The 24,497-nt window shown below is 40.9% G+C and overlaps 3 protein-coding genes across 4 annotated transcripts; all 3 read left to right on the top strand.

Moving 5' to 3' along the window:
* Positions 1–7,450: 7,450 nt before the first annotated feature.
* On the top strand, positions 7,451–10,653 carry LOC311136004 (immunoglobulin-binding protein 1-like). The gene is made up of 6 exons (XM_084170062.1): positions 7,451–7,924; positions 8,228–8,530; positions 8,758–8,953; positions 9,047–9,123; positions 9,319–9,428; positions 9,578–10,653. Exons 1-6 carry the CDS (start codon positions 7,713–7,715, stop codon positions 9,724–9,726), a joined length of 1,047 nt encoding a protein of 348 aa, XP_084026188.1. The 5' UTR covers positions 7,451–7,712; the 3' UTR covers positions 9,727–10,653.
* Positions 10,654–11,499: 846 nt separating this feature from the next.
* LOC311136005 (gap junction beta-1 protein-like) lies at positions 11,500–14,863 on the top strand (the record flags this gene model as incomplete). Of its 2 annotated transcripts, none has more annotated exons than XM_084170064.1 (2): positions 11,500–11,632; positions 13,177–14,863. In XM_084170064.1, the coding sequence occupies one exon, from the start codon at positions 13,191–13,193 to the stop codon at positions 13,911–13,913; it is 723 nt and encodes a 240-aa protein (XP_084026190.1). The 2 variants fall into 2 exon arrangements, with proteins under 2 accessions (XP_084026190.1, XP_084026189.1); XM_084170063.1 differs by lacking the exon at positions 11,500–11,632 and adding an exon at positions 12,701–12,728 and having other exon boundaries at positions 13,177–13,913.
* An 8,354-nt stretch (positions 14,864–23,217) lies between these two features.
* LOC311136431 (gap junction alpha-3 protein-like) lies at positions 23,218–24,276 on the top strand (the record flags this gene model as incomplete). Its single annotated transcript, XM_084170556.1, has 1 exon — positions 23,218–24,276. The coding sequence occupies one exon, from the start codon at positions 23,218–23,220 to the stop codon at positions 24,274–24,276; it is 1,059 nt and encodes a 352-aa protein (XP_084026682.1).
* Between the last annotated feature and the right edge of the window lie 221 nt (positions 24,277–24,497).

The raw sequence follows: 24,497 nt of genomic DNA on the forward strand, positions 1-24,497 counted from the left end.
GTCGCAAATGGGTCTTCCAAATGGACAATGACCCCAAGCATACTTCCAAATTTGTGGCAAAATGGATTAAGGACAACAAAGTCAAGGTATTGGAGTGGCCATCACAAAGCCCTGACCTCAATCCTATAGAAAATGTGTGGGCAGAACTGAAAAAGCGTGTGCGAGCAAGGAGGCCTACAAACCTGACTCAGTTACACCAGCTCTGTCAGGAGGAATGGGCCAAAATTCACCCAACTTATTGTGGGAAGCTTGTGGAAGGCTACCTGAAACGTTTGACCCAAGTTAAACAATTTAAAGGCAATGCTACCAAATACTAATTGCGTGTATGTAAACTTCTGACCCACTGGGAATGTGATGAATTAAATAAAAGCTGAAATAAATCATTCACTCTACTATTATTCTGACATTTCACATTCTTAAAATAAAGTGGTGATCCTAACTGACCTAAGACAGGGAATATTTACTAGGATTAAATGTCAGGAATTGTGAAAAACGGAGTTTAAATGTATTTGGCTAAGGTGAATGTAAACTTACGACTTCAACTGTAAGTAGAATACAACACTTTAAAATACAATACATGATTACAATACAGGTGGAAGGTGTATGATTGCCATCCCCATAATAATAATAATAATAATATGCCATTTAGCAGACGCTTTTATCCAAAGCGACTTACAGTCATGTGCGCATACATTTTTACATATGGGTGGTCCCAGGGATCAAACCCACTACCCTGGCGTTACAAGCGCCATGCTCTACCAATTGAGCTACAGAGGACCCATGAGCGTGCCACCCTCGCTTAGGCCATGGATGAGGCATGCGATGACATCAATCCAGACCAATGTCAGACTTGGATTCGCCATTCAAAAAAGTTTTGTCAGGTGCATGAACAATGAGGACATTTACTGCGATGTCAATGAGAACCTATGGCCAAATGCTCAAGACAGGCTTGATGCAAACTAGTGCCTGCTAAACGTTATGTTTCTTTCTTTCATTCAATTAACTTGTTTAATTTGATTACAGTACACCTATGTTGTAATTATATCTGAACAACAATACATTTATTTTTTGCATCAATGGTTGTGAAAGACGCCTTACAGTAAATAATCACACATTTGATCACACATGGGATAGAAATTATGGAAATTAGATTTTCTGTCAATTTTGATGAGTAAGTGTATTGCCTAATGTGAAACAGTGTAACGTACTGTAATTTACAGTACTGTAGCATATTACATTCAATGAGCAATTTTAAAACATGTATCTTGCATTCTTTGGTATTGGATTAACTGTTTGTTAAAACAACTACATTGAGAACATACAGTATTATTATGTTGTGTTTTGGTGATTAAATCAATGTTCTCATGGTATTACACAGTGAACTTAGATTTTGGATCAATGGTTGTTTGGTCTCCAAACAAAATGAATGCACAATAAAAATGTTGAACATAAGACTTGCTGTGTTACAAGTGTTACCAGTTTGGAGTTTTGTACTACGAGTTTTGAAAATTCATCACATACTCGTGATAATAGCATAAAAGCGATAGAAAAAACTGTAACACTCAGTGGTGTAAAAGAACCCCAGTGTTGGTGTTAATATCCAGAGTCGAGTGGGATTGTGTCATTTTTACTCTGTGTTGAGTAAAACACTCAAAACCACATCCATCATCATATTTCTCATTGCTCTAATGCAGGTTGATTTTCAGAATTGTTTGTTTCAATATCTATGTTTTTGCATGTATTTTGACTGGTTTATTAATCTACACAAAGATAAACTAATCAAATTTCTTAGTAGTTGGACTTATTGCACCTGTTACTGAGATGGCTGGTCCAGTTTAAATGATGTAGGTAGTCTCATGAATCAATCTTTCTGAATACAGGTTGTGGGTGATTAAATGTTCCAATTGTTGGATATGCTCACTCTGGCTGGATTCCAAAGGAAATTACACATCACTTTGAAAGCTAGCATAATGTGACTTGCAGGCCTAATGTGGCCTGTAAACAAGGAGTTTCCTTACACCACTGTGGTAGGGTATAACTAGAACCTCAAATAATGGCCTTATGATATATTTCGTATATAATGTATTGTCATAAAAGGTTTAACTTTAATGGCTATTAAAACTGGTGGAACCGCTCATAGAGGGTTCTAGGAAGAACCCTTTAAAGATAAAAGGGTTATTGGCAGAGCCGTTCATAGAGGGTTCTAGGAAGAATCCGCGGGCCACTATCTTCCTGGAATCACTCGCAGGCCGGTTTTGGCCCGTGGGCCGCCTGTTGCCGACCCCTGTCCTATGGGAACAAACCGAAGAACCCTAAATGGTTCTACTTAGCACCTTTTTTTGTAAGAGTAGGTCATATTCCCCAAATAAGACAAAATTACCTCGACTATTAAGGCAGCCTGACGATAGGCAGACTAAAGTTTCTGAAGTGGATTATGTCAAAGCATCTTATTTTGTTTCTACTGTACGTCTGTTGCCTTTGTGAAAATGTTTCATTTCATATCCAATCAGTATTTTTTATTTTATTTTATTTATTAGGATCCCCATTAGCCGACGCCAATGGCGACTGCTAGTCTTACTGGGGTCTGACACATAACGAAAAAGACATTACAGACAACTTACTTTACAATTGACATACATTTAAAAACATTAACGTGTGTGTGTGTGTGTGTGTGTGTGTGTGTGTGTGTGTGTGTGTGTGTGTGTGTGTGTGTGTGTGTGCATCTATCAGTTGCACATACATGTCAATACATACACACAAAAAGTAGGTCACATGGGGGAGAGGCCGAGATGTGTTGCTTTATTTCTTTTTGGACCAGATTTGCTGAATGAGATGGAAGGTAGTTCCATGCAATCATGTCTCTGTATAGTATTTTAAGTTTCCTTGAATTTGTTCTGGACCTTGGGACTGTGAAAAGACCCCTGGTGGAATGTCTGGTGGGGTAAGTGTGTGTGTCAGTGCTGTGTGTAAGTTGAGTATGCAAACCATTTGGAATTTCCAACGTGAATGTTTCTTATAAAAATAGCCAAGCAAAATGCAAAATGTGCCAATGTTCTGGGCCAGCTGCAGCTTAACTAAGTCCTTCTTTGCAGCACTTGACCGTATAACGACAATAATCAAGATAGGTAGGTATGCTTTCACTTTTCAGAATTAGAAATGTGTGGGCACGGGATGAATATTGTAAATAAAGAATTTAAAATATATATATAGATATCTGCCCAAATGGAAGTCACAACCATTGAACTATGAACCAACTGTTTTAGCAGATGTGCCACCAATAAGTCACAGCGGTAGGGGAAAAAATACAACGAGTTGACAGGACCACCATTGTCATCTATTTCTTGTTATGATGCATGTAGCTACGAATATAAATGTATAATCCTCATAGCCTACATGTTTTTTTTCTCTCGTAAAAGCACATAGATGTGTATGAAACGGTAAGCAAAAATGTTGAATTTGGTCATAGGCGGAAATGTGCCTTACTGACGTTTGAATTGTGTGTAACGTCAGTAGTCTAGTCAAGGAAGCATCATGCAAAATACACTACATGACCAAAAGTATGCGGACACCTGCTCGTCGAACATCTCATTCAAAAATCATGGGCATTAATATGGAGTTGGTCCCCCCTTTGCTGCTATAACAGCCTCCACTCTTCTGGGAAGGCTTTCCACTAGATGTTGGAACATTGCTGCATTGATTTACTTCCATTCAGCCACAAGAGCATTAGTGAGGTCAGGCAATGATGTTGGGCGATTAGGCCTGGCTCGCAGTCGGCGTTCCAATTCATCCCAAAGGTGTGTGATGGGGTTGAGGTCAGGGTTCTGTGCAGGCCAGTCAAGTTCTTCCACACCGACCTCGACAAACCATTTCTGTATGGACCTCGCTTTGTGCACAGGGGCATTGTCATGCTGAAACAGGAAAGAGCCAGAAAGTTCTAAGCTCAAAATCGTCTAGAATGTCATTGTATGCTGTAGCATTAAGATTTCCCTTCACTGGAACTAAGGGGCCTAGCCCGAACCATGGAAAACAGCCCTAGACCATTATTCCTCCTCCACCAAACTTTACAGTTGGCACTATGCATTGGGGCAGGTAGCGTTCTCCTGGCATCCGCCAAACCCAGATTCGTCCGTCGGACTGCCAGATGGTGATGCGTGATTCATCACTCCAGAGAACGCGTTTCCACTGCTCCAGAGTCCAATGGCGGCGAGCTTTTCACCACTCCAAATGACGCTTGGCTTTGCGCATGGTGATCTTAGGCTTGTGTGTGGCTGCTCGGCCATGGAAACCCATTTCATGAAGCTCCCTACGAACAGACGATTTTTACGCGCTACACGCTTCAGCACTCAGTGGTCCCGTTCTGTGAGCTTGTGTGGCCTACCACCGTTGTTGCTCCTAGACGTTTCCACTTCACAATAACAGCACTTGACCGAGGCAGCTCTAGCAGGGCAGAAATGTGACGAACTGACTTGTTGGAAAGGTGGCATCCTATGACGGTGCCACGTTGAAAGTCACTGAGCTCTTCAGTAAGGCCATTCTACTGCCAATGTTTGTCTATGGAGCCTTTAGGCGGTACCACCCAGCACATCTAGAAGGGAGTGTATTTCATACTGAACCCCTCTCTTGAGATGACATAGAGGCACCTCTAATTCACGATTTCAATGGTAGAGTTGAACCGCTAGGAGGCAAAAAGAGCTAGATTTACTACTAAAAGACCAAAACATATTACTTTTGCAACGAACTGTCAAAATGAAGACCAGAATTGACGTGTTTCACTATAACTAAGCCCCAACCCCAAAAAACATGAAAGTTACTCTTTAAATTGGAAACTTCAATTTACAGTCGAAAAACTATGGATAACAATCCCTTGATCAGGCATTTAGATTTCTGGTCTTTCAAGACATTGGCATGGGGCGGCCTGATAGCTTGGGCTGCATACTACTACTGGTGTTAGAGGAGACAAAGAGAGAGAGAAGGAAAGAGAATGTGTGAGGGATATACAGTACATTCGGGAAAGTATTCAGACCCCTTGACTTTTTCCACATGTTGTTACATTACAGCCTTATTCTAAAATGGATTAGATAGTTTTTTCCCTCATCAATCTACAAACAATAACCTATAATGACAAAGCAAAAACAGGTTTTTATACTTTTTTAAAAAATGTATACAAAATAGAAAACAGAAATATCACATTTACATAACTATTCAGACCCTTTACTCAGTACTTTGTTGAAGCACCTTTGGCAGCGATTACAGCCTTGAGTCTTCTTGGGTATGTCGCTACAAGCTTGGCACACCTGTATTTGGGGAGTTCCTCCCATTCTTCTCTGCAGATCCTCTCAAGCTCTGTCAGGTTGGATGGGGAGCTTCGCTGCACAGCTATCGGGTTCAAGTCCGGGCTCTGGCTGGGCCACTCAAGGACATTCAGAGACTTGTCCCAAAGCCACTCCTGCATTTTCTTATCTGTGTGCTTAGGGTGGTTGTCCTGTTGGAAGGTGAACCTTCTTCTCAGTCTGAAGTCCTGAGCGCTCTGGAGCAGGGTTCCATCAAGGATCTCTCTGTACTTTGCTCCGTTCATCTTTCCCTCGATCCTGACTAGTCTCCCAGCCTCTGCCACTGAAAAACACCATGATTCACCGTAGGGATGGTGCCAGGTTTCTTCCAGACGTGACGCTTTGCATTCAGGCCAAAGAGTTCAATCTTGGTTTCTTCAGACCAGATAATCTTGTTTCTCATGGTCTGAGAGTCCTTTAGGCTCTGTAAGAGTTACCATCAGGTTCTTGGTCACCTCCCTGACCAAGGCCCTTCTCCCCGGATTGCTCAGTTTGGCTGGGTGGCCAGCTCTAGGAAGAGTCTTGGTGGTTCCAAACTTCTTCCATTTAAGAATGATGGAGGCCAATTCCTTCGACCTCATGGCTTGGTTTTTGCTCTGACATGAACTGTCAACTGTGGGACCCTATATAGACAGGTGTGTGCCTTTCCAAGTCATGTCCAATCAATTGAATTTACCACAGGTGGACTCCAATCAAGTTGTAGAAACATCTCAAGGATGATCAATGGAAACAGGATATACCTGAGCTGAATTTTGAGTCTCATAGCAAAGGGTCTGAATACTTATGTAAATAAGGTTTTTCTGTTTTTTATTTGTAAAAAAATCTACAAACCTGTTTTTGCTTTTTAATGTTGGGTATTGTGTGTAGATTGTAGATTTTTTTTCTCCATCCATTTTAGAATAAGGCAGGAATGTAACAAAATGTGGAAAAAGTCAAGGGGTCTGAATACTTTCTGATGAGAGAATAAGGAAGAGTAGGAGGTAAGGAAGAGTAGGAGGTAGCGAAAGAAAGACAGGAACAGAAATGTCTGAGTTTCCTAGTTCTGACTAGCACTTGAACGTGGCATCATACCAAAGATTTGTATAACTAACCCAAGATAGACCAGAGCCTGTAGTTTGTAACAGGAGCAAATGACTCATAGTGGGCAGAACAAGCAAGGAGGTAGGCAGAGCCAAGCACGAGCTAGTGAGATCCTATTGGCACGTTCTAGCATTTCTTTGCATATTTCCGTTAGGGAATGCCTACTGTGAAGTAATGTGAAGTACGCATGTGCAATAACTCAATACGCCCTTGCACTCCTTCTAAACAACACAATTTTGTAAAACTTTGGCAAAGGGTAAAGTCTACAAAATGCAGTGCACTCTGTTTGTTACAGATTTTCGTTTTGGAAACAGAAAACTGTATGGAGATCAAATGTTTCATCGATGAGAAATCCATCTTGCTCCATCTTCTCCCACTGCCGGACACTGGGCTTCCTCTCATCACCATATTTGGTAGTGAGTGGAAACGCTAACCGGATGCTTCACATTTATACAGCCAGTGAAATATCTGGCTCATTGTTCCATCTGTGATCATACTAAATGGAGTGGCACGATTTACCTACAGAATAATATATTTAATGATAGGCGGGTTTTAGTGACAGGCCGCTCAGTGGCCGCCCTTACAAAAAAAGATTGCAATTTTGAAATTGCAGTAACTGCAGTCGACTGTGATATTTTGGATGCAGTAATTACAGAATAACTGCACTGTACTGCAGTTGAATTGCAGTTATACTGCACTGTAACTGCAGTTACACTGCAAAATTACTGCAATAAAAAAAACGGTGTTATTTTGGACGCAGTATTTGCAACATACTGCAGTTATACTTCAGTGTATAGCAGTTATACTTCACTCTGACTGCAATATTTTTTTGTAAGGGCGGCACTGTAGCTGGATGCAGCCAGAGATCTATACATATATAATTGATGAGATGCTCATGTCTCCGCCCTAACAATGGGAGTCGTTGTCCCAAATGCTGGAAGGCAGGCGACACGTTTAGGTCCAAAATAAACCCATTGAAACGCATTGGGCTTATTTTGGACAGATTTGGGCGAGAGTGAAACCTCTCGCTTCTACTCTTCCTCTCTGATTAATCTCCATTTGTGACGGTCATCATTAGTTACCAGAGCCACAAAGTCATAACCCTATTTCTAAAATGTATCTTCTTAAAATGTGATTTTAAACCTAAACATAACCCTAACTATGATCATGCATTTTTACGACAATTCTGAGTTTGTGGCTGTGGTAACTAGCGGAAACCATTTGGATCTTGGCATAAAGGAAGTGAGCGTAGAATGAATAAGGAAGCCGATAGTAGTCATTACGTTGAAAAATAAAATAAAAATGGCAGCCGCTGAAAGCACTAGCTTGTCACCAAGTCAGTCAGAAGAACCGCTTAAACTATCAGATTTATTAGATCGGGGATGGAAACTATATGGGGAGGTGGACACCACAAATGATCACATCGCAGCTACCCATATCCAGGTTAAAATCAAGCGTGGGATAACGCAACTGGAAGAGGCAACGCGGATGGTTGCCCAGCTCGACTTGTTCAGGTAGCTAACGTTAGCTAGATATAGATCGCTAGCTACTCAAGCTATGATGACTAGCCAGATATCCCGGTAGCTAGTTACTGTCATGTATTGGGCATGATTATGTATAAAATTGTATAGTCAGCTTGATAACGAATAGATTCCACCTTAAAGTTGCTTGACAGTTTAGCTAACTAGATACTTTTGCTGGGCTAGGCTAAATCGTAAACAATCTAGGTAGCTAGCTAACGTTAGCTAAGCTAAGGCCATACAATGAAGGTGATGCTGCATGTTCATTCTTGTTCATTCTTCATGTTTGTTTTTTAGCCGAAATGAAGAGTTGGAGGAGGTGGCAACCACAGATCTGAAATATCTGATGTTGCCTGCCCTCCTGGGGGCTCTTACTATGAAGCAAGTGAACCTGGCAAAACGATTAGAGCAGGTTCAGATAGCTAGATGTTACTTTTTGGACTTCTTGAAAAGATGTAAGGAGTATAACATATCAAAGTTTGAACTACCCAACACCAATGAAAACTCTGCTGGCACACTGGAAGAAGAGTCAGCAAATGGGCCCCCCAAACCTCCGGACTTGATTGCGATGGCGACAGTAAGAGCTGCAAAGATAGAAAGGTATCAGAAACATCTGCTTTTCAAAAAGCATTGTTTTGATTCAGGACTGCACAAGTAATATTTAGGCCTATGCTTGAAGGTCTAGTACCTGTCACGCACCTCTTAAAATATGTTATGTCCCTCAGCTATTTAACAAATTAAACATCTGTCTTGTTCATTTTATAATGGCAATTCATCTGCACCCAAATTGTTCTGATGACTCTTATTTATTGTGCTATACTCTGCAGATACAACCAGAGGAAGGACACTGAGGCCAAGCTATCAGAGATCAAGGCAGCAGTGGACAGTGGGCAGGCAGACGACGAGATAGTTAGAGACTTCTACCTCCTCAACTTGAGGAAATGGATTGCTGTATCCCTGGAGGAGATTGAGAGCATTGATCAGGAAATGGAGATTTTGACCAGGATGGATGTTCTACAACAGGTACATGGATTTGAAGATGTAACTAATCTCATTCACCAATGACTAATTGAAAGAGTATTGTTTTCTGATGCTCTTTATATGTTCCATGTGCAGAGTTCAGCAGAGCCATCACAATCTAAAAGGCCTCCCATGAAACCCTTCATTCTCACCAAAGATGCTGTTCAGGCTCGGTAGGCACCTGCTCAAACTTATCATTTATTTTCTCATTCAGCAAATATTTATGTAAAATATTTAGCTGTTTTCCTGCTCACAAAATAAGTACTATGTCCAACCTCCCTTATGAAGATTACATAGCTACTTGCTTATTATATGACATGAAGTAAATAGTTGATGAATGTGTAAAAATGTGTAATTTTTCATTTCAGAGTGTTTGGGGCAGGCTATCCCAGCCTACCTACTATGTCCGTGGATGAGTGGTATGAGCAGCACAGGAAGAAAAATGCCTTGCCGGACCAGGGGATCCCTCGCAGCGCTGGTAGGGTTAACAGAGATGTTCATAATCGTTTTCTATTTACAGTTAACTGTATGTACCTAAATTGTTTTGAGGAAAATTAAAACGGTCATGAACCATGTTTTATTTTTCACCCTGTCTCATTCACCAAATGCAATTTGTCCCCCCTTCAGAGGACGTTGATGCAGAAGAGCGAGAACAAGAAGAGAATGAGAAGCGGGTTGAAAATGATGACGAGGAGGCCTTGCAGAAAGCTAGAGACTGGGACAACTGGAAGGATACACATCGGAGAGGCTATGGGAACCGTAAAAACATGGGCTGACAACCCTCAAACACAGCAACAGCAACCGTGCCAAACCTGGTCTGCATTCCCTCTTAAATACATTTTAAAAAGTTGCCAGTGTATATGGAAAGATGGCCTTGAAGAAAAGGGAGGTTTATACAATCCCAGACAGAAACTGTTCATAAGTGTCTGTTTATGGTCTCTTTTTATTTTGATGCTGTAAATCACGGCTTTCATTGTGGCCATATCAGAGGAACATTATTTAGTGGTAGCCATTAATATGATCTGCAGGCTCTATGCAAATACACAACCAAGTATTGACACGAAGGCCCAGTCTCTGTTGAGACAGCGCAGTGCTGTGCTTAAGAAGATTAGTAAGTGAATTTGATGATAAATTGTTTAACAGCTGCTCCCAAACAGAGTAATATTTCCTGAGAGTATCCAGCAGCACTTAAACTGTTGTGACTTGTGAAATGCCCTAGAAAGGTGGTGGTAACACTCTACAGGTACAACACATTGATATTGTATTTTGTCATCCATACTTCATCTGATTGGTTATGTTAGCTCGTGCTTATACCTGGAAGAAGCCCCATTATTAAAACATGTTTCCTCTGATCGATGTCCATTGTGAAACTGAATAATGGTTTGCTATGCAGGTGTGATGTTAGAGCCACTCCCTTTTCATCTTGTTTTGCTCTTTGTTAAAGAACTGTGTGTGTGAAAGGCAATTTGCTCTTCTCAAAAGTATGGCTGACTCATTTTATTTCTTTTTGACAGACTTGGTGGATTCCTTTGTCAGAGTTGATAACTCTTGGTCTATTTTTCCACAATAGCAGGAATTCTGTATGGTTCCCACTGTAACAACAAATTATTTGAGTGTTTTGTACTTTTTCCCCATTTTTTCTTAAAGAAGTTGCTAGTGCATTGGAAATATGGATACGATCCAGAATAAATATGATACAGTAAGCTGCTATGGTCAAGCAAATTGTTATTGACACATTGATATTCACACATACACAAAATGTGCATTAATCAAAAACATATATTGAACACGACTACTATTGCTCCCATGTAACTTGATATGTGTATTTTGGTGAAAGCATAAATTGTGATCTCAAAATGTATTTCTGTTTCCCAGCCAATTAAATCAATGTATTGTACATCCTCACTAAACGTTTATTTTATTTGCTACCCATTGGACCACTGTGCTAAAGTGAAATGATGCCCAGTACACCACCTAGTTCTAGCTTCATGATGTGTCTTTGTGATACTTTGTCTCAGTCAGTGTGTCATCCATCAGTGGACCTAGCTCCCTCTAGAGATGAGATGTTGATCTGTCTGAGACTTGTTTAAGATTATTTAAGATTATCTCTCCAAAGTATCCCTCAGAACTTTACTAGAATGGTCTGTTACGTTTTTGACAGCAGGTGGGTATACAAGAAAGGTTAGAATGTCTTTGAAAATACCACGCACACAAGACTTACATTTTTTATGAACAAACAAGCATTTATTTCTCTACTGTTATCTATATGATTTACTCCCTCTGCATGTGGTTAGACTTTCTTTGTTTGGGTTTTGTACTTTTTACTCTGTATTGTGTCAAAAGCAGCCTTCACTTCCCTTGCAGCACAGTGCACAATAGATAGGGCAGGCTTCTTTGTGTCCACACAGATTCTTTCCTTTGCTGAGGGTAGGCGGAAACTGAGGCGCTTGATCTGAATTCTAAAGGGGCTTGTTGGATCTAATAAAAGCAGCTATTGTATGTAAATTATTCACACGAGCATATGACTCCGACTGTGCAGGGCAGTGGCTAGTGTGAGAGAAATCATTAGCAATGCAAACTCATGGTGTTCTGGCTCACAGAATCACTAATGGGAAGAAATCCATCTATACTGATGGTAACTCAATTGTTTCTGGGCGTGTTTGTGCACTACTTCTACTGAAGGTAATTTGATTAATTTAATAATTTGTTACAGCTATGAAATCTAAATTAAGTATAAGCATTAAAACATTTTTGTCATGATTTACATGTTGGTGATTAGGTTTCATGTTATTTATTTATTTCTATTTAACTAGGCAAGTCAGTTAAGAACAAATTCTTATTTCCAATGATGGCCTAAAATGTTAAAGGGGGTGAGATCTCTCCCTGGTCATCTTTCTGCCTAGTCAAACAAACAGTTTTACTGATGTTTTGGAAATGTTTATTTAGGATTAATACTAATAATCTAAAAGTATCCTTTAAAAAGTGTTATTTGATGTATTAACATAATTTAAAAGCACCAGTTGTGTTGTATTCACTCATTCTTCTACATAGATAGCCTATTGTATGTCGCTTGGATAACCATAGCTGTGCTTTCCAGTGACAGCCATAATAGGTTGCTTGTGAAATATATTAGAAAATCAGAGGTGCGCGCTGTAAGAATTAAGAAAACATGCTAATCTTAAATAATAACTATACTTAAAGGTTTTATTGTGGAAATCTTAATTTAGCCATTCAATTTGCGATCTCATGTTCAGGAATCTCATTCCATTAATCTTCTCTTACCATATTACCTCAAATTTCTCATTTTATCAGGAAAAATCTGTCATTAATATTTTTTAAATCCTGAATTATGTGTTTTTTCATTTATATCTTGATTTGACTTGAGTTGAAGGGAAATAGACCCGAACCATGTTGTCTGTAGACACTTTTGGCATTGACTTATCATATAGTCTTTGTTGTGACACTACATATTATAGAACATTTCATGAAAGTCCCCACTATGACCCCAGTCTGTGGTCAGTCGGCTGGGGGAGGGGCACAGATATACCATGCAGGCTGGTGCCAGTGTCAACATGGCACACTGGTCACATGGAGGCAGATACTCCCTTGCCAGTGACTTTGGGAAAATGGTCACCTTAAGCCGCCCACCAACGTCAGGGCATGTAGAGAGGTTTGGTTCTCCACTGGACGCACATCAATGTCCACGCTACACCGGTGGGTCAACGTTGTCCTCCACCCTGGGTGCCGCCTATGCCTCTTACACCTCCTGTTGAGCTTGGTCACCTCTCCACCTCTCCACCTCTCCACCTCTCCAAGTCTCTTCTACTGCCATGGCAGGAATGACTGGAACAATGGAATTAAATAGATCTGAATTATAACAAGCTGGAGAGAGCTCAGTTGCCATTGGCTTTGACGGATATGGAATTAGTCTTGGGGGATTCTGCTTTTTGAGAATGGATGGCTTTATGGAGATTTCCCAATATCTCAGTCGCTGACCAGTGCTGGTCAGACAGTGGTGTTGACTGGTGAAGCGGGTTATGTGAGATCTGTGTTTTTAGTAACAAACCGTGCAATTAGTATTTGTTTACAGAAATCTTGTGGAAATGTGGAAATAACTTACGTATGTAGGGCAAATTTTCTATGCAAAATGAGCAACAATTTATCAACATTATTGACCTCAAAGCGTTCTACAATTAAATAATTTTAATGCCGTCCTTGTTTTTCAGACCTGGAATCGAAAATGAACTGGGCGTCCTTTTATGCCGTCATCAGCGGTGTAAACAGACACTCCACGGGCATCGGTCGCATCTGGCTCTCTGTCCTCTTCATCTTCCGTATCCTGGTCTTGGTGGTTGCAGCAGAGAGTGTGTGGGGCGACGAGAAGTCCGGCTTCACCTGTAATACCCAGCAGCCCGGCTGCAACAGCGTCTGTTATGATCACTTCTTCCCCATCTCACACATCCGTCTGTGGGCCCTGCAGCTCATCCTGGTGTCCACCCCAGCCCTGCTGGTGGCCATGCATGTGGCCCACCGCCGACACATCGACAAGAAACTCTACAAGCTGTCTGGCCGGGCCAGCCCCAAGGACCTGGAGCAGATCAAGACCCAGAAGATGAAGATCGCAGGTGCCCTCTGGTGGACATACATCATCAGCTTGTTCTTTCGCATCATCTTTGAGGTGACCTTCATGTATCTCTTCTACATGATCTACCCTGGCTATAAGATGATCCGGCTGGTCAAGTGTGACTCGTACCCCTGCCCCAACACGGTGGACTGCTTTGTGTCCAGGCCCACAGAGAAGACCGTCTTCACTGTGTTCATGCTGGCTGTGTCAGGGATCTGTATCCTGCTCAACATTGCAGAGGTGGTCTTCCTAGTGGGAAAGGCCTGCAGTAGGCACTTAAGCAATGCTGGAGACTCAACCATGGGAGCATGGATCACCCAAAAGCTCTGTTCCTACTAGAACAAACTAAATGGACCAGCACTGTGTAACTGTAATTGGGCACATATGTTCAAAGCTCAAAGTAACGGCCTTAACAACACTCATTAATTCTGCTTACAGTGCCATGATGAGGTGTTCACACTTTCTCTATAGTTGTTGAAATGACACTTCAAATAGATATGACTCAAAGGACAATTTCAGTTTGGATATAAAACAAGCTCCAGAAGAGGAGACTGAAGAAACGTATGGTAAACTGATTTATTAACAGTCCCTTACCTTGTAACGTCTCAAATTTAGCTGAATTCAATATGCAGTCACCTTCGATATACTCTGCAAGATTCAAGCAACTAAACCAGCTCATCATCCATTCTGTATTATGATTCATAAATAGCTTTCAATTCCTGACAGACATTTTAATCACTGATAATGCGGCATCATTAGGACAAAGCATTGGTACCCCTGGTTTATTGTAAATAGTAACCCAAGAAAACTGTCCAACTGATGAATTTAACCAACATTTGGTGGAGTATTACTAATAACTATGAGGCTATTCCAAAGCACTACTAATAACTATCTCACTTTCATAGTGAAATATCAAATGCTTCAAGACATCCAAATAGTGTTTTGAATGCTATGAATGAGACTGATTATGCAAGTGTAGAGAGTAAAATAGAATAGTGAATGAGAAAATATGCTTAGTTGATGTTACAATGAAAGAACCAAATGATTAGTGAACATGTTTTCATGTCTATCTCATAGTTTTTCTTACTATATACAGCATTGCTGCTTTAAAACTATTGTGTGTGTGAGAGAAAGGATAATAGATGTTTAGAATTTGTGGTACTGTAAAGTTTTTACTTCATTAAATATATATAGTATTTTACTTCCTGTTTTGTTGTATACCATGCCTTGTTATGTTGAATGTCTTGCACATATTTGTATTACTGTAGCTAATAAAATTAGACATTCCTAATAAAACACTTGAGTTTTATTATGTGCAATAGCCACATGGAAATATTAACGAGCTAGTAGTACACGCAGCTATTATGAGTGTGTTTTGAATGCTTAATGTGTGTTGTCTTGAGTTACAAGGTGGTCAATACAAAGTCTTTATGTAATACTTCAGAAAGCCACAGGAGAGCAGCACAAACACATAAAACTAACCAAAACATCAGGTACTAATGGCTTTTAGATTCTCTGCTGTTATGATCATTTGACAGTGCCATTGAGTAAGAATAGGAAAGAGAAAAATCCAATCCATAGATTGTATTGATTGAAACACAATCAAAGAATGAAGTCTCGTGAAGCTTTTTAAAGTCAGAGGTACTGTTTGCTGGAGTTCTTGTGAGCTGTCAGACCACCTGTGAGGAAATGTCTGAGGAAGCTTCAGCAATTAAAACCATAGACTGGCCGGGTAGAGTGCATGGTCCCAGGTTATCAATAGCGTAGCCTTGTGAGGGGTCAGTTCAGTCTCTGAGGCTAAGAAATATTCACCCTGGGGACAGCTGGACCTAGCAGGGGCAGGTGTGAAGGCATTTGTCTTTTTCTGGAGCACGTCAATAGAGACCATATATAGAGAGTCTATCAGGTGTGAGGTCTGACTGAGAAGGGAGACATCTAATCACAATGATTTTCACTGTCCGCTATGAATAACTCCACTAAATGTAGATGTTATCTGGCATTATTCTTACCTGACACTTTGCTTTTAACAAGCTGTTAATGGATAAATACAGCACCTTTTTCACAGAAGTCATATGGTAAGCATTCATAATGTACCTTTCAAAGTGCAGATTTGCAATGTACCATATGTGCTATGTGTTCTCTGTTGACTTATCTGACCATACAATTTGATGCTTAAAGGGTTATGATTTCATCCATACAATGAACAGAGGTCAGTTTAACAAAACATAGTTTTTTCTGTTTTAGGTAAAGTAAATATAGCTAACTGCCTCTGTTTGGAAGGATGTCTTCTGTTGAATTTACAACCACCACAGACTGTGAGATTCTGGTCAGCCTGTCAATAATGACACCGGAGTACGTGCCATAACAATGAAGGGAGGGCCCACCTTTTCCATTTTCTGATGCTCTCCCACCCCACACAGCCACAGGCCTTGGAACACTTTACCTTTCAACTCCAATTCACCAACCCCCCCAAGCCCCCTGAGTGTGATAGCACAGCCACTCCCTTCACAGTGAATTATATTTAGAGCCATGCCACGCAAGACTTAAACCCACTCCCCCCATTGGGCTACTTTAACGCCACTCAGTCGTAAAGAAACATCACTTTAGCAGTGGGCCTTATAATTCTCTACAGGGAGTGAGTGTTCTCATCCTAGCTAACTGACACAGTGAAAGAGGGTGCTTACAGAGGTCCTATTGGTGGTTACTTTTACAGGACACATTTATTGGGCGTTAGTAAGGAGATTCAACGAGAGCTGAAAACTAGTTGAAACCATTTGGAGACAAGAGCGCTTAACATTTGTAGTGTAGTGTCATCACTATCAAAGGACATGGCCTTGTCGGGGACAGGAGTACCACAGTGTAGACTGTGATAGCGACCTAAGTGGAGACGCCACCACTGGATCTGCAATTCCACTGGAGATGAGCATTATGGGAAGGTGGGTCTTGACGCACTGTGTCTATAGAAGTTTCAACTGAAGAATCACATTAGAAATCATTAATATGGTCACTAATATGGTCAATACCCAGCTAGAACATAACATCCTGAGAACCATATGGTTCTTAGAGATTGGTGAAAGCGTGTTATTTTGCATAACCAGTACTTCAGCATGAAGTATATATATATTTTGTTGTTGCATACAACCTTCCCAAAACTTCTGGGAATGATGCAGGATAGTTGCTTGGCTTTGGAACATTCTCAGCACATCTAAGAACAATAAAAACATTATTTTCTTGGTATTTCATTATTTTAACAGAACATTTTGTAAAGGTTCAAAGATGGTTACATTTAATTTAAATTTTGGTAATGTTCTAGGAATGTTCTCACACTGGTTTGACATTGGGAATATTCTCAAATTAGTTCAGAGAATCAATGTTCTTATGTGGGAATTACAGTACTTCAGCATAACGTTTCTTACAGGTTTCCTTGTGGTTCTATTTAAAGTCATATTCTCACATTCTTCCGACAACGTTAAGAAACAACGTTCTTCTGTGTGAATTTCAGTACTTCAGGATAGTGTTTCCTACTGTACAGGTTTCCTCATGGTTCTATTAAAGTCATGTTCTCACATTGTTCCGAGAATGTTAAGAAAAAACTTTTTCTGTGGGAATTTCAGTACTTCAGCATAACGTTTCCTGCTGTACAGGTTTCCTCATGGTTCTATTTAAAGTAATGTTTTCAAGTTGTTCCCGAGAACGTTAAGAAAACTTTCCATAAAAACCACAAGAAAACTTTAATAAAGTTCAGAGAACGTTCTAATAATGTTATTTAAAAACATATACATTCAGTTCTTCTCAGCATCAACAAAACGATATCTTCTATATTGTTAAGTGTGCTCAGGTGTGTTGGCCGCATCCATTAATTTGTCTTCTTCTTGAAGTTTTATTGGCAAATCACAACCAACTGACAGGTGCATACATCGCCACCTACTGTACTGAAGTGTGAGGCCGGTCACAACCTATCTATACCACTATATTCTCTTAACTAACCCTGAATTTCACTTATTTTTTACCCCCTTTTTTCTTCCCAATTTCGATCTCGTCTCCTCGCTGCTACTCCCCAACGGGTTCGGGAGGCGAAGGTCGAGTCCTGCGTCCTCCGAAACATGACCCGCCAAACCGCGCTTCTTAACACCCGCATGCTTAACCCGGAAGCCACACCAATGTGTTGGAGGAAACACCGTTCAACTGACGACCGAGGTCAGCCTGCAGGCACCCGGCCCGCCACAAGGAGTCGCTAGAACATGATGAACCAAGTAAAGCCCCCCCCGGCCAAACCCTCCCCTAATCCGGACGACGCTGGGCCAATTGTGCACCACCCTATGGGACTCCCAGTTGTGATACAGCCTGGGATCTAACCCAGGTCTGTAGTGATGCCTCAAGCACTGCGATGCAGTCCCTTAGACCGCTGCGCCACTCGGGAGGCCCTTAAACCTGAATTTCTAATAAAATAAAATAATTCCCTTCAAACCTCACTACCCCCACCCAAAATACCACCCACTCCTCATTCCCTTCCAACCTCTCTGACCCTGTCAAACAACTTCTCCCTTTCTACATCATACATTTCACAAAATAATAATACATCAACCATTTCCTCTACCATACAGCCATTACACATTCCAGTACCCGCCCATTAATCGGCCACACCTGATCTTAATGAGTGCTTGTTTCCTTTTAAATGGGGTCTATTTGAATAGACTAAATTGAACAGCTTTGTATGAGTTAAAAGAACATGGCATCCTAGCTCCATCCTGGTGGTGCAGCAGACAAATTCCATGGTTGAAAACAGAAGATCATAGGTTTGAATCTCACTGACGCGATCCCACAATAAAAAATAAAAAATTGGTTTGCATGATTGCTTAAGCAAATAAGTGTCCTGTCTATGCTTGTTCAAAACAGTTAAACTAAGCTATCAGTTTTATTTAAACATGTTCTCAGAACATTAATAAAACCTCCCAGAAAAACATTCAGGGAACCAAAGTTCTCAGAACCTAAAAATGTACGTTCCCAGAATAGGCGAAATGTTCACTTCCGTTCTCATAACGTTTAAAAAACATTCAGTTTTACCAATCAAGAAACGTATTGCTTCATTCCCAGAACCAATTGGAAACCAGAAATGTATTAGTCTCTGAATTTCTGAAATGGCTCAAAAACTGTAACGAGGGAAGTCAACCATTTCAGTGAGTGTAGTTGCAGTGCAATGCTTTACTGTCTCTACTAACCAGGCCAGTGTTGTTATCAAATAATATTAGTGTGTAATAAGAGCAAAGTTTAGCAGATGAAGTCTGAGATGATTAAACCACGGACTATGATGAATGTAATCAGGGAAGTCCTAGATTGAGACAAGTTCTTGGCCATCCACATGTACACTATACTGTCATGGAACGCTCTTAGGTAACAGCAGCCTAGTTTTTAATAACTTTAAAATCCCTGTGTGGAAAGTGAAACTCATCTGGGAACCTGACCGCCACTTCCATACGCAAGTCTAACTGGCATCAATCAGTATGTTTACTAAAGTGACCACTCAACCCCTGGAAACCTATATCTATGGAGAAAAGAGCTACAACCTATTGAGGCCATGTGTGTGTCAGTGTGTTTGTCTTGGTGCTCCTCCATCTGATTTCCGGTTTACACTGCCTGGCAGTAGGCTACAGTGGACTGGCCACTACCTGCTCCAGTGCATACTCTCTGGGTACAGTCAGTACTTAGTTTGCATTCAATGGGTATTCATACATACAGTCGCTAGTGAAAGTCTACACACCCCTTGCACATTTTTCTGCTTTAAAATGAAATCTAAAAAGGTAATATGGACTGGGGACTTTGTCAGAATAAAAATAAACAAAAAACATGAAAGAAGCAAAGCCCAGATAAAAAGTTAGAGGAAACCCTGCCTCAGTCTTCTGAATTACGAACCCTGGGATAGGGTTTTATTTTTCAGCTGGAAAATTACACAAATATTAATGCCAATAGATGTTGAGTGTTCCTGAATGGTCCAGTCTAAGTCCTACTTAAATCTGCTTGAAAATCAGAGACAAGGTTTAAATACTGCTGTCCATCAATGACTCCCAACCAAATGTACTGAGCTTGAGCCATTTCTTACCAAAACAATGGATAAATGTTGCCCTAGGAGTTGTGCAAAGTTGGTAGAATCTTATTCAAAATTATTCACAGGTGTAATGGCTGCCAAAGGCGCTTCCACCAGCTATTAACTGGGGTGTGAAAACATACTCAATCAAGACATCTTCGTTTTTTTATTTATTTAGAAAATGTTCTGTAATTGTTCTTTCACTTTGAAAATGTGGAGTATGTTGTGTACATCGGTATGATTTTTTTCAAATGTAATTTTAAAACAGCAAAATGTTAAGACTGTTGTGTAGACCAAGGTTATTATAGTTTTGTGTTTTTATATTCGTTTAAATTTCTTTCTCTCTTTTTTTTTTTTTTTTTGAATTCAGTTTAGTTTCAATTCGTTTTCAAACCTGATTTGCTAGTTTTTATTTAGTTTAAATTGTATACAAATATTTCTATTTCGTTTTTTATATGATTAAGTTTCAGTTTTAGGGTTAGGGACCGAAAGCATGCATAGGAGCCATTTGGGTTGTATTGTTTTTTGTGTGTTTTTGGGGATGTCACTTCTTGCAATTTGGGGGCAGTAATACACAAGGTGATGGGTCAGGTCATACAGTAGGTTAGGTTAGCCCTTCTCATGACTCCAATGCTACGTTGGAGTCATTCCACGTCCCTTTTGATTAGCTGAGGAGATTTAGTAAAGAGTGAAACGTTCTATCTAGAAACAATTCTTGCTTGTGATAGGGTTTGGGAAACCTTGAACACGACTTCATTATCATTCAAAAATAACTTCACAAATAAGAAAGAAACATTTACTGTTAGCTGTTTTACCACAGATTTATACAGAGGTTTTTTGTGTAATACAGCTTCGAGCCTAAGTTTTTTTCCTACGTTTTTTCTCTCCAATTAGCTCAGGAAGTGCAATGCAAAACACCTCTGTGGGAATCTGTGTTAAAACGGCGCACAGTAAATATATATTTTTTCTTTGTTAAATCATTTTGGGTTGATATGAAAGTGGTTTCCAAAATCGTATCGTACACAGTGATTATTAACGGTTAGATGGAACGTCGGGACAGTTGTAAACGTTGGCCCAGCTCTGGTCAATTGTTCAAATGAGAACCCTATGGCTGTATGGTCTTCGGTTCTCAAGAGCTATGGTTAGGTTAGGTTTAAATTATAAAGTTAATCTCAAAGTGACTTGGTTTTAAAAGGAATGGAATGGTGCAAAAAAAAAGGTAAAAGGAAACTTTCTCTCGCCAATCCGATGCTTTTTAACCTTAATAGTACATGTAAGAAGAATCAAGTTAGCTACCTAGCCGTTTTTCCTCTTGTTAGCTAGTGATAGCTAGTGACAGTGTTGCCAACTCCTCAGTAAGGAAAGTAGCTATTGGATGTCCTTAATGTCGCTAGAAGTCACTAAATGATGTCATCACCTAATTTGCATAATTGGCCATGTGCATGTAATTGTGATGGACGCTGTAGGAGAGAGGAATAACGTTGTGGGAGAGACAAAAAGTGAGTAAAAAACACCCTACATTTACATCCCGCCTGGGCGGGATCAGCCAGCGGCGGCTTCCCGCATGCGCGATTCATTTGCAGTCTGGACATGGAGGGGTGAACATCTCCTGCTCTGACTGCAGCTTGGAGGGACTGCTGCGCGAGGACTGGGCCGCCTGTGAGTACTTTGGGACGGGGGTGGGGCCCACGGGGGTGGGGCCCACGGCAGCACCCGCTGCTCGGGGCCCACGGCAGCACCCGCTGCTCATTGAGAAGAGTAAGAACGATATGTGCTTTCACATCAGAGTCTCCAAAAGTCTCCAATAACACCAGAAAAAGTCGCTAGATTTGTCGCTAGTCGCTTTTTAAAAAATGTGTCGCTAGAGGGGTCTGAAAACTCGCTAAATATAGCGACAAAGTCGCTAAGTTGGCAACACTGGCTAGTGATAGTTATGCACAAGCTAGGCCTTTTTGAAACATTGCCATCTCCTGGCCACATTTACCAGCCATATTCAGTAGCTTGAAAATCCCCAAAAAGCTTGATTGCCCAAAGTTGAGAAAAAATACTAAAACTGAACATAATTAATGATAGCTTTTATTTTATTTCGTTTTGGAGTCAAACATAATAGTTTCAGTATAGTTTTTGTTTTTCAAACATGTTTGTAAATAATTTAATTTTACTCAATTGTTTTTCAAGATTAGTTTTAACCTTGGTGTAGACTTTCACTAGGCACTGTACATATAATTCTAAAATGACAGGCAGGGTCTTTTGGGACTACGAACAGGTTCAGTATGAGGGTGAAATACATACAGTATACTGTAGAACCTTTCAAATGGGTGTCAGCCTATTGGTATGATCTATTCCTGATATATTGCATACTGAATACACTAAACACAACATTTCAAGTAGCCTACAACTAACTGACTGTGATGAATATTCATCATCCATTCATACAATGTGCTCACATCTCACCTCCAACGAATAACATGATAGTGGTCTACTTAGGGTTGCAAAATTCCGGGAACTTTCAAGAAATTCCCTGGTTTCCCAGACATCTCGGTTGGAAGATTACTGGAATTAGTAGGGAATAAGCAGGAAACCCGGATCCTCCAACCAGGATTTCTGGAAAACCAGGGAATTTATTGAAAGTTAGTTCCTGGAATTTTGCAACCCTAGGTCTACTTGATGGGCGGTTTCTCCTCAAGGAAACAGGTGTTATATCGTGCTGTTGCCTGTGATGTGTCCATTAAATGAAGGACCCGCAGCCACTATGTCAAATTAAACATGCTAATGAAAACAGAGGAACTTTGAGGAAATTATTTATCTCAGAATAATGGAGGTAAAACCAAAAAATATGCATGGACCACCTGAGCTTTTCTACAAGACGTTTCACAAGCATATGACAACACTCTAGGAACATGACCAACATTACACTTTTCTTCCTGTTTTTCAGAACCGCTCACATTTTGGGGATTAGGAAAAATAAACTGTGTGGAAAGGACAAGGCCATATATTGCGAACTAGTCAAAGCATGGGCATTACTTTCTCTTTAGAGAAATGATGGCAAATTATTGCCAGGAAGCACCAATCTCGCTTAATTGGTCTCTGCAGGGACCAAATTAATGTAATGTATTGAACAAATGTTTTCATGCTAGAAGAAACAGAACCACAGAAACGTGTAGCAGAACATTATATATAGAAGTGAATCTGGTTCATTTACAGAAACACACTCAAAAAAATACAAAGCTAAAAACTAAATTACAAACAAATTATTGAGCTGGAGAGGTCTGTTTAGCAACAGTAAAAAATACTTGGCTCTTATCTTTAAATGCAAGCTTTTACAACCAAATACATTATAAATGAAAATGCATCAGTATAGGTTAATTTCTTATGCCACCCTAGGTGTAATAATATAGTTACGGTGAGGCATTTTCCTCAAACTATCCACGTTTTTATGCAATGGTTTTCAATCTAATTGTGATGTTTGTCTGATGCAGTTCGTTTACATTATGTTTTTATTCTGATTGCAGGTTCCTGTTTCGGATCTCTCTGTAAGACTGAGCCTATGAGTAAGCCACTATGGCGGACTGGAACTTGTTGGGCAAGCTTCTGGAGAGTGCCCAGGAGCACTCCACCGTAGTAGGCAAGGTCTGGCTGACCGTGCTCTTCATCTTCAGGATCCTGGTGCTAGGAGCTGCAGCTGAGAAGGTGTGGGGTGATGAGCAGTCTGGCTTCACCTGCGACACCAAGCAGCCTGGTTGTCAGAATGTCTGCTATGACAAGACTTTCCCCATCTCTCATATCCGCTTCTGGGTGCTGCAGATCATCTTCGTGTCCACACCCACTCTCATCTACCTGGGCCACATCCTGCATCTGGTGCGCATGGAGGAGAAACAGAAGCAGAAAGACTTGGCTGCGCAACTGGCCATCCACAATGACAAGCAGCAGCTGCTGCCCGACGCCAAGCCCAAGAAGCCCCCCGTCCGGGACGACTTTGGCCGCATCCGCCTGCAGGGGGTCCTGTTACGCACATACGTCTTCAACATCATCTTCAAAACCCTGTTCGAGGTGGTATTTATCATCGCTCAGTACCTGCTCTATGGGTTTGAGCTGAAGCCTCTGTACACCTGCAACCGCTCACCCTGCCCCAACGTGGTGAACTGCTACATCTCCAGGCCCACAGAGAAGACTATCTTCATCCTCTTCATGTTGGCAGTGGCATGTGTCTCACTGGTGCTAAACATAGTGGAGATGTATCACCTGGGGTTCACCAAGTGCCGCCGGTACAGATGTGCCCAGTCCACATGTGAGACAGGGTCCAAGGCCCCCAGCGAGGCAGTGGTGCCTTTTGTCCCAAACTATAACTACTTCCCCAGGCACCACCCAGCCAATGAGCCCTACCATGCAGATCAGTACATCTTGAATGAGCCTGACTCTACCTACCACCCCTACAACAGCAAAGTGGCTTACAAGCAGAACAGAGACAACCTGGCTGTAGAGATGAACAGTAAACCAGAAGGGGGTGACACCACAGAAAGGAAATGCTCCAGTTCTGCTCCAGGGTCGCCTTCAGAGAAACAACGGCGATCCAGCAAGCACAGCAATAGTAAGACCAGACTAGATGATCTGAAGATCTGAGGGCCAGTTAAGGCGCATTTCCACCACAGGGTTTTATACAGCTGCTTGGCCTAAAGATTAAAACTTTCGTGTTTCCACCTCTGGTGGGGGAAAAGTATTGGGCCATTTGAGGGGTGAAAACAGACAAAGCAGGATAGATCACCACCTCATTTGTCAGGGGCCAGAAACAAAAACCTTCTGTGGAGGCTTAGGATAATAGTTTTTAATTATTCAAGGTAGTT

The sequence above is a fragment of the Coregonus lavaretus genome (assembly GCF_964263955.1).
Source record: "Coregonus lavaretus genome assembly, chromosome: 10".
NCBI classification, from domain to species: Eukaryota; Metazoa; Chordata; class Actinopteri; order Salmoniformes; family Salmonidae; genus Coregonus; species Coregonus lavaretus.

Bases quoted from the DNA above. Each gene is read 5' to 3' on its own strand.
- LOC311136004 (XM_084170062.1), top strand. From the start codon at position 7,713: ATGGCAGCCGCTGAAAGCACTAGCTTGTCACCAAGTCAGTCAGAAGAA. The intron at 8,531-8,757 runs GTATCAGAAACA...TATACTCTGCAG, and splicing joins AGAGCTGCAAAGATAGAAAG to ATACAACCAGAGGAAGGACA. The intron at 9,124-9,318 runs GTAGGCACCTGC...TTTTCATTTCAG, and splicing joins AAAGATGCTGTTCAGGCTCG to AGTGTTTGGGGCAGGCTATC.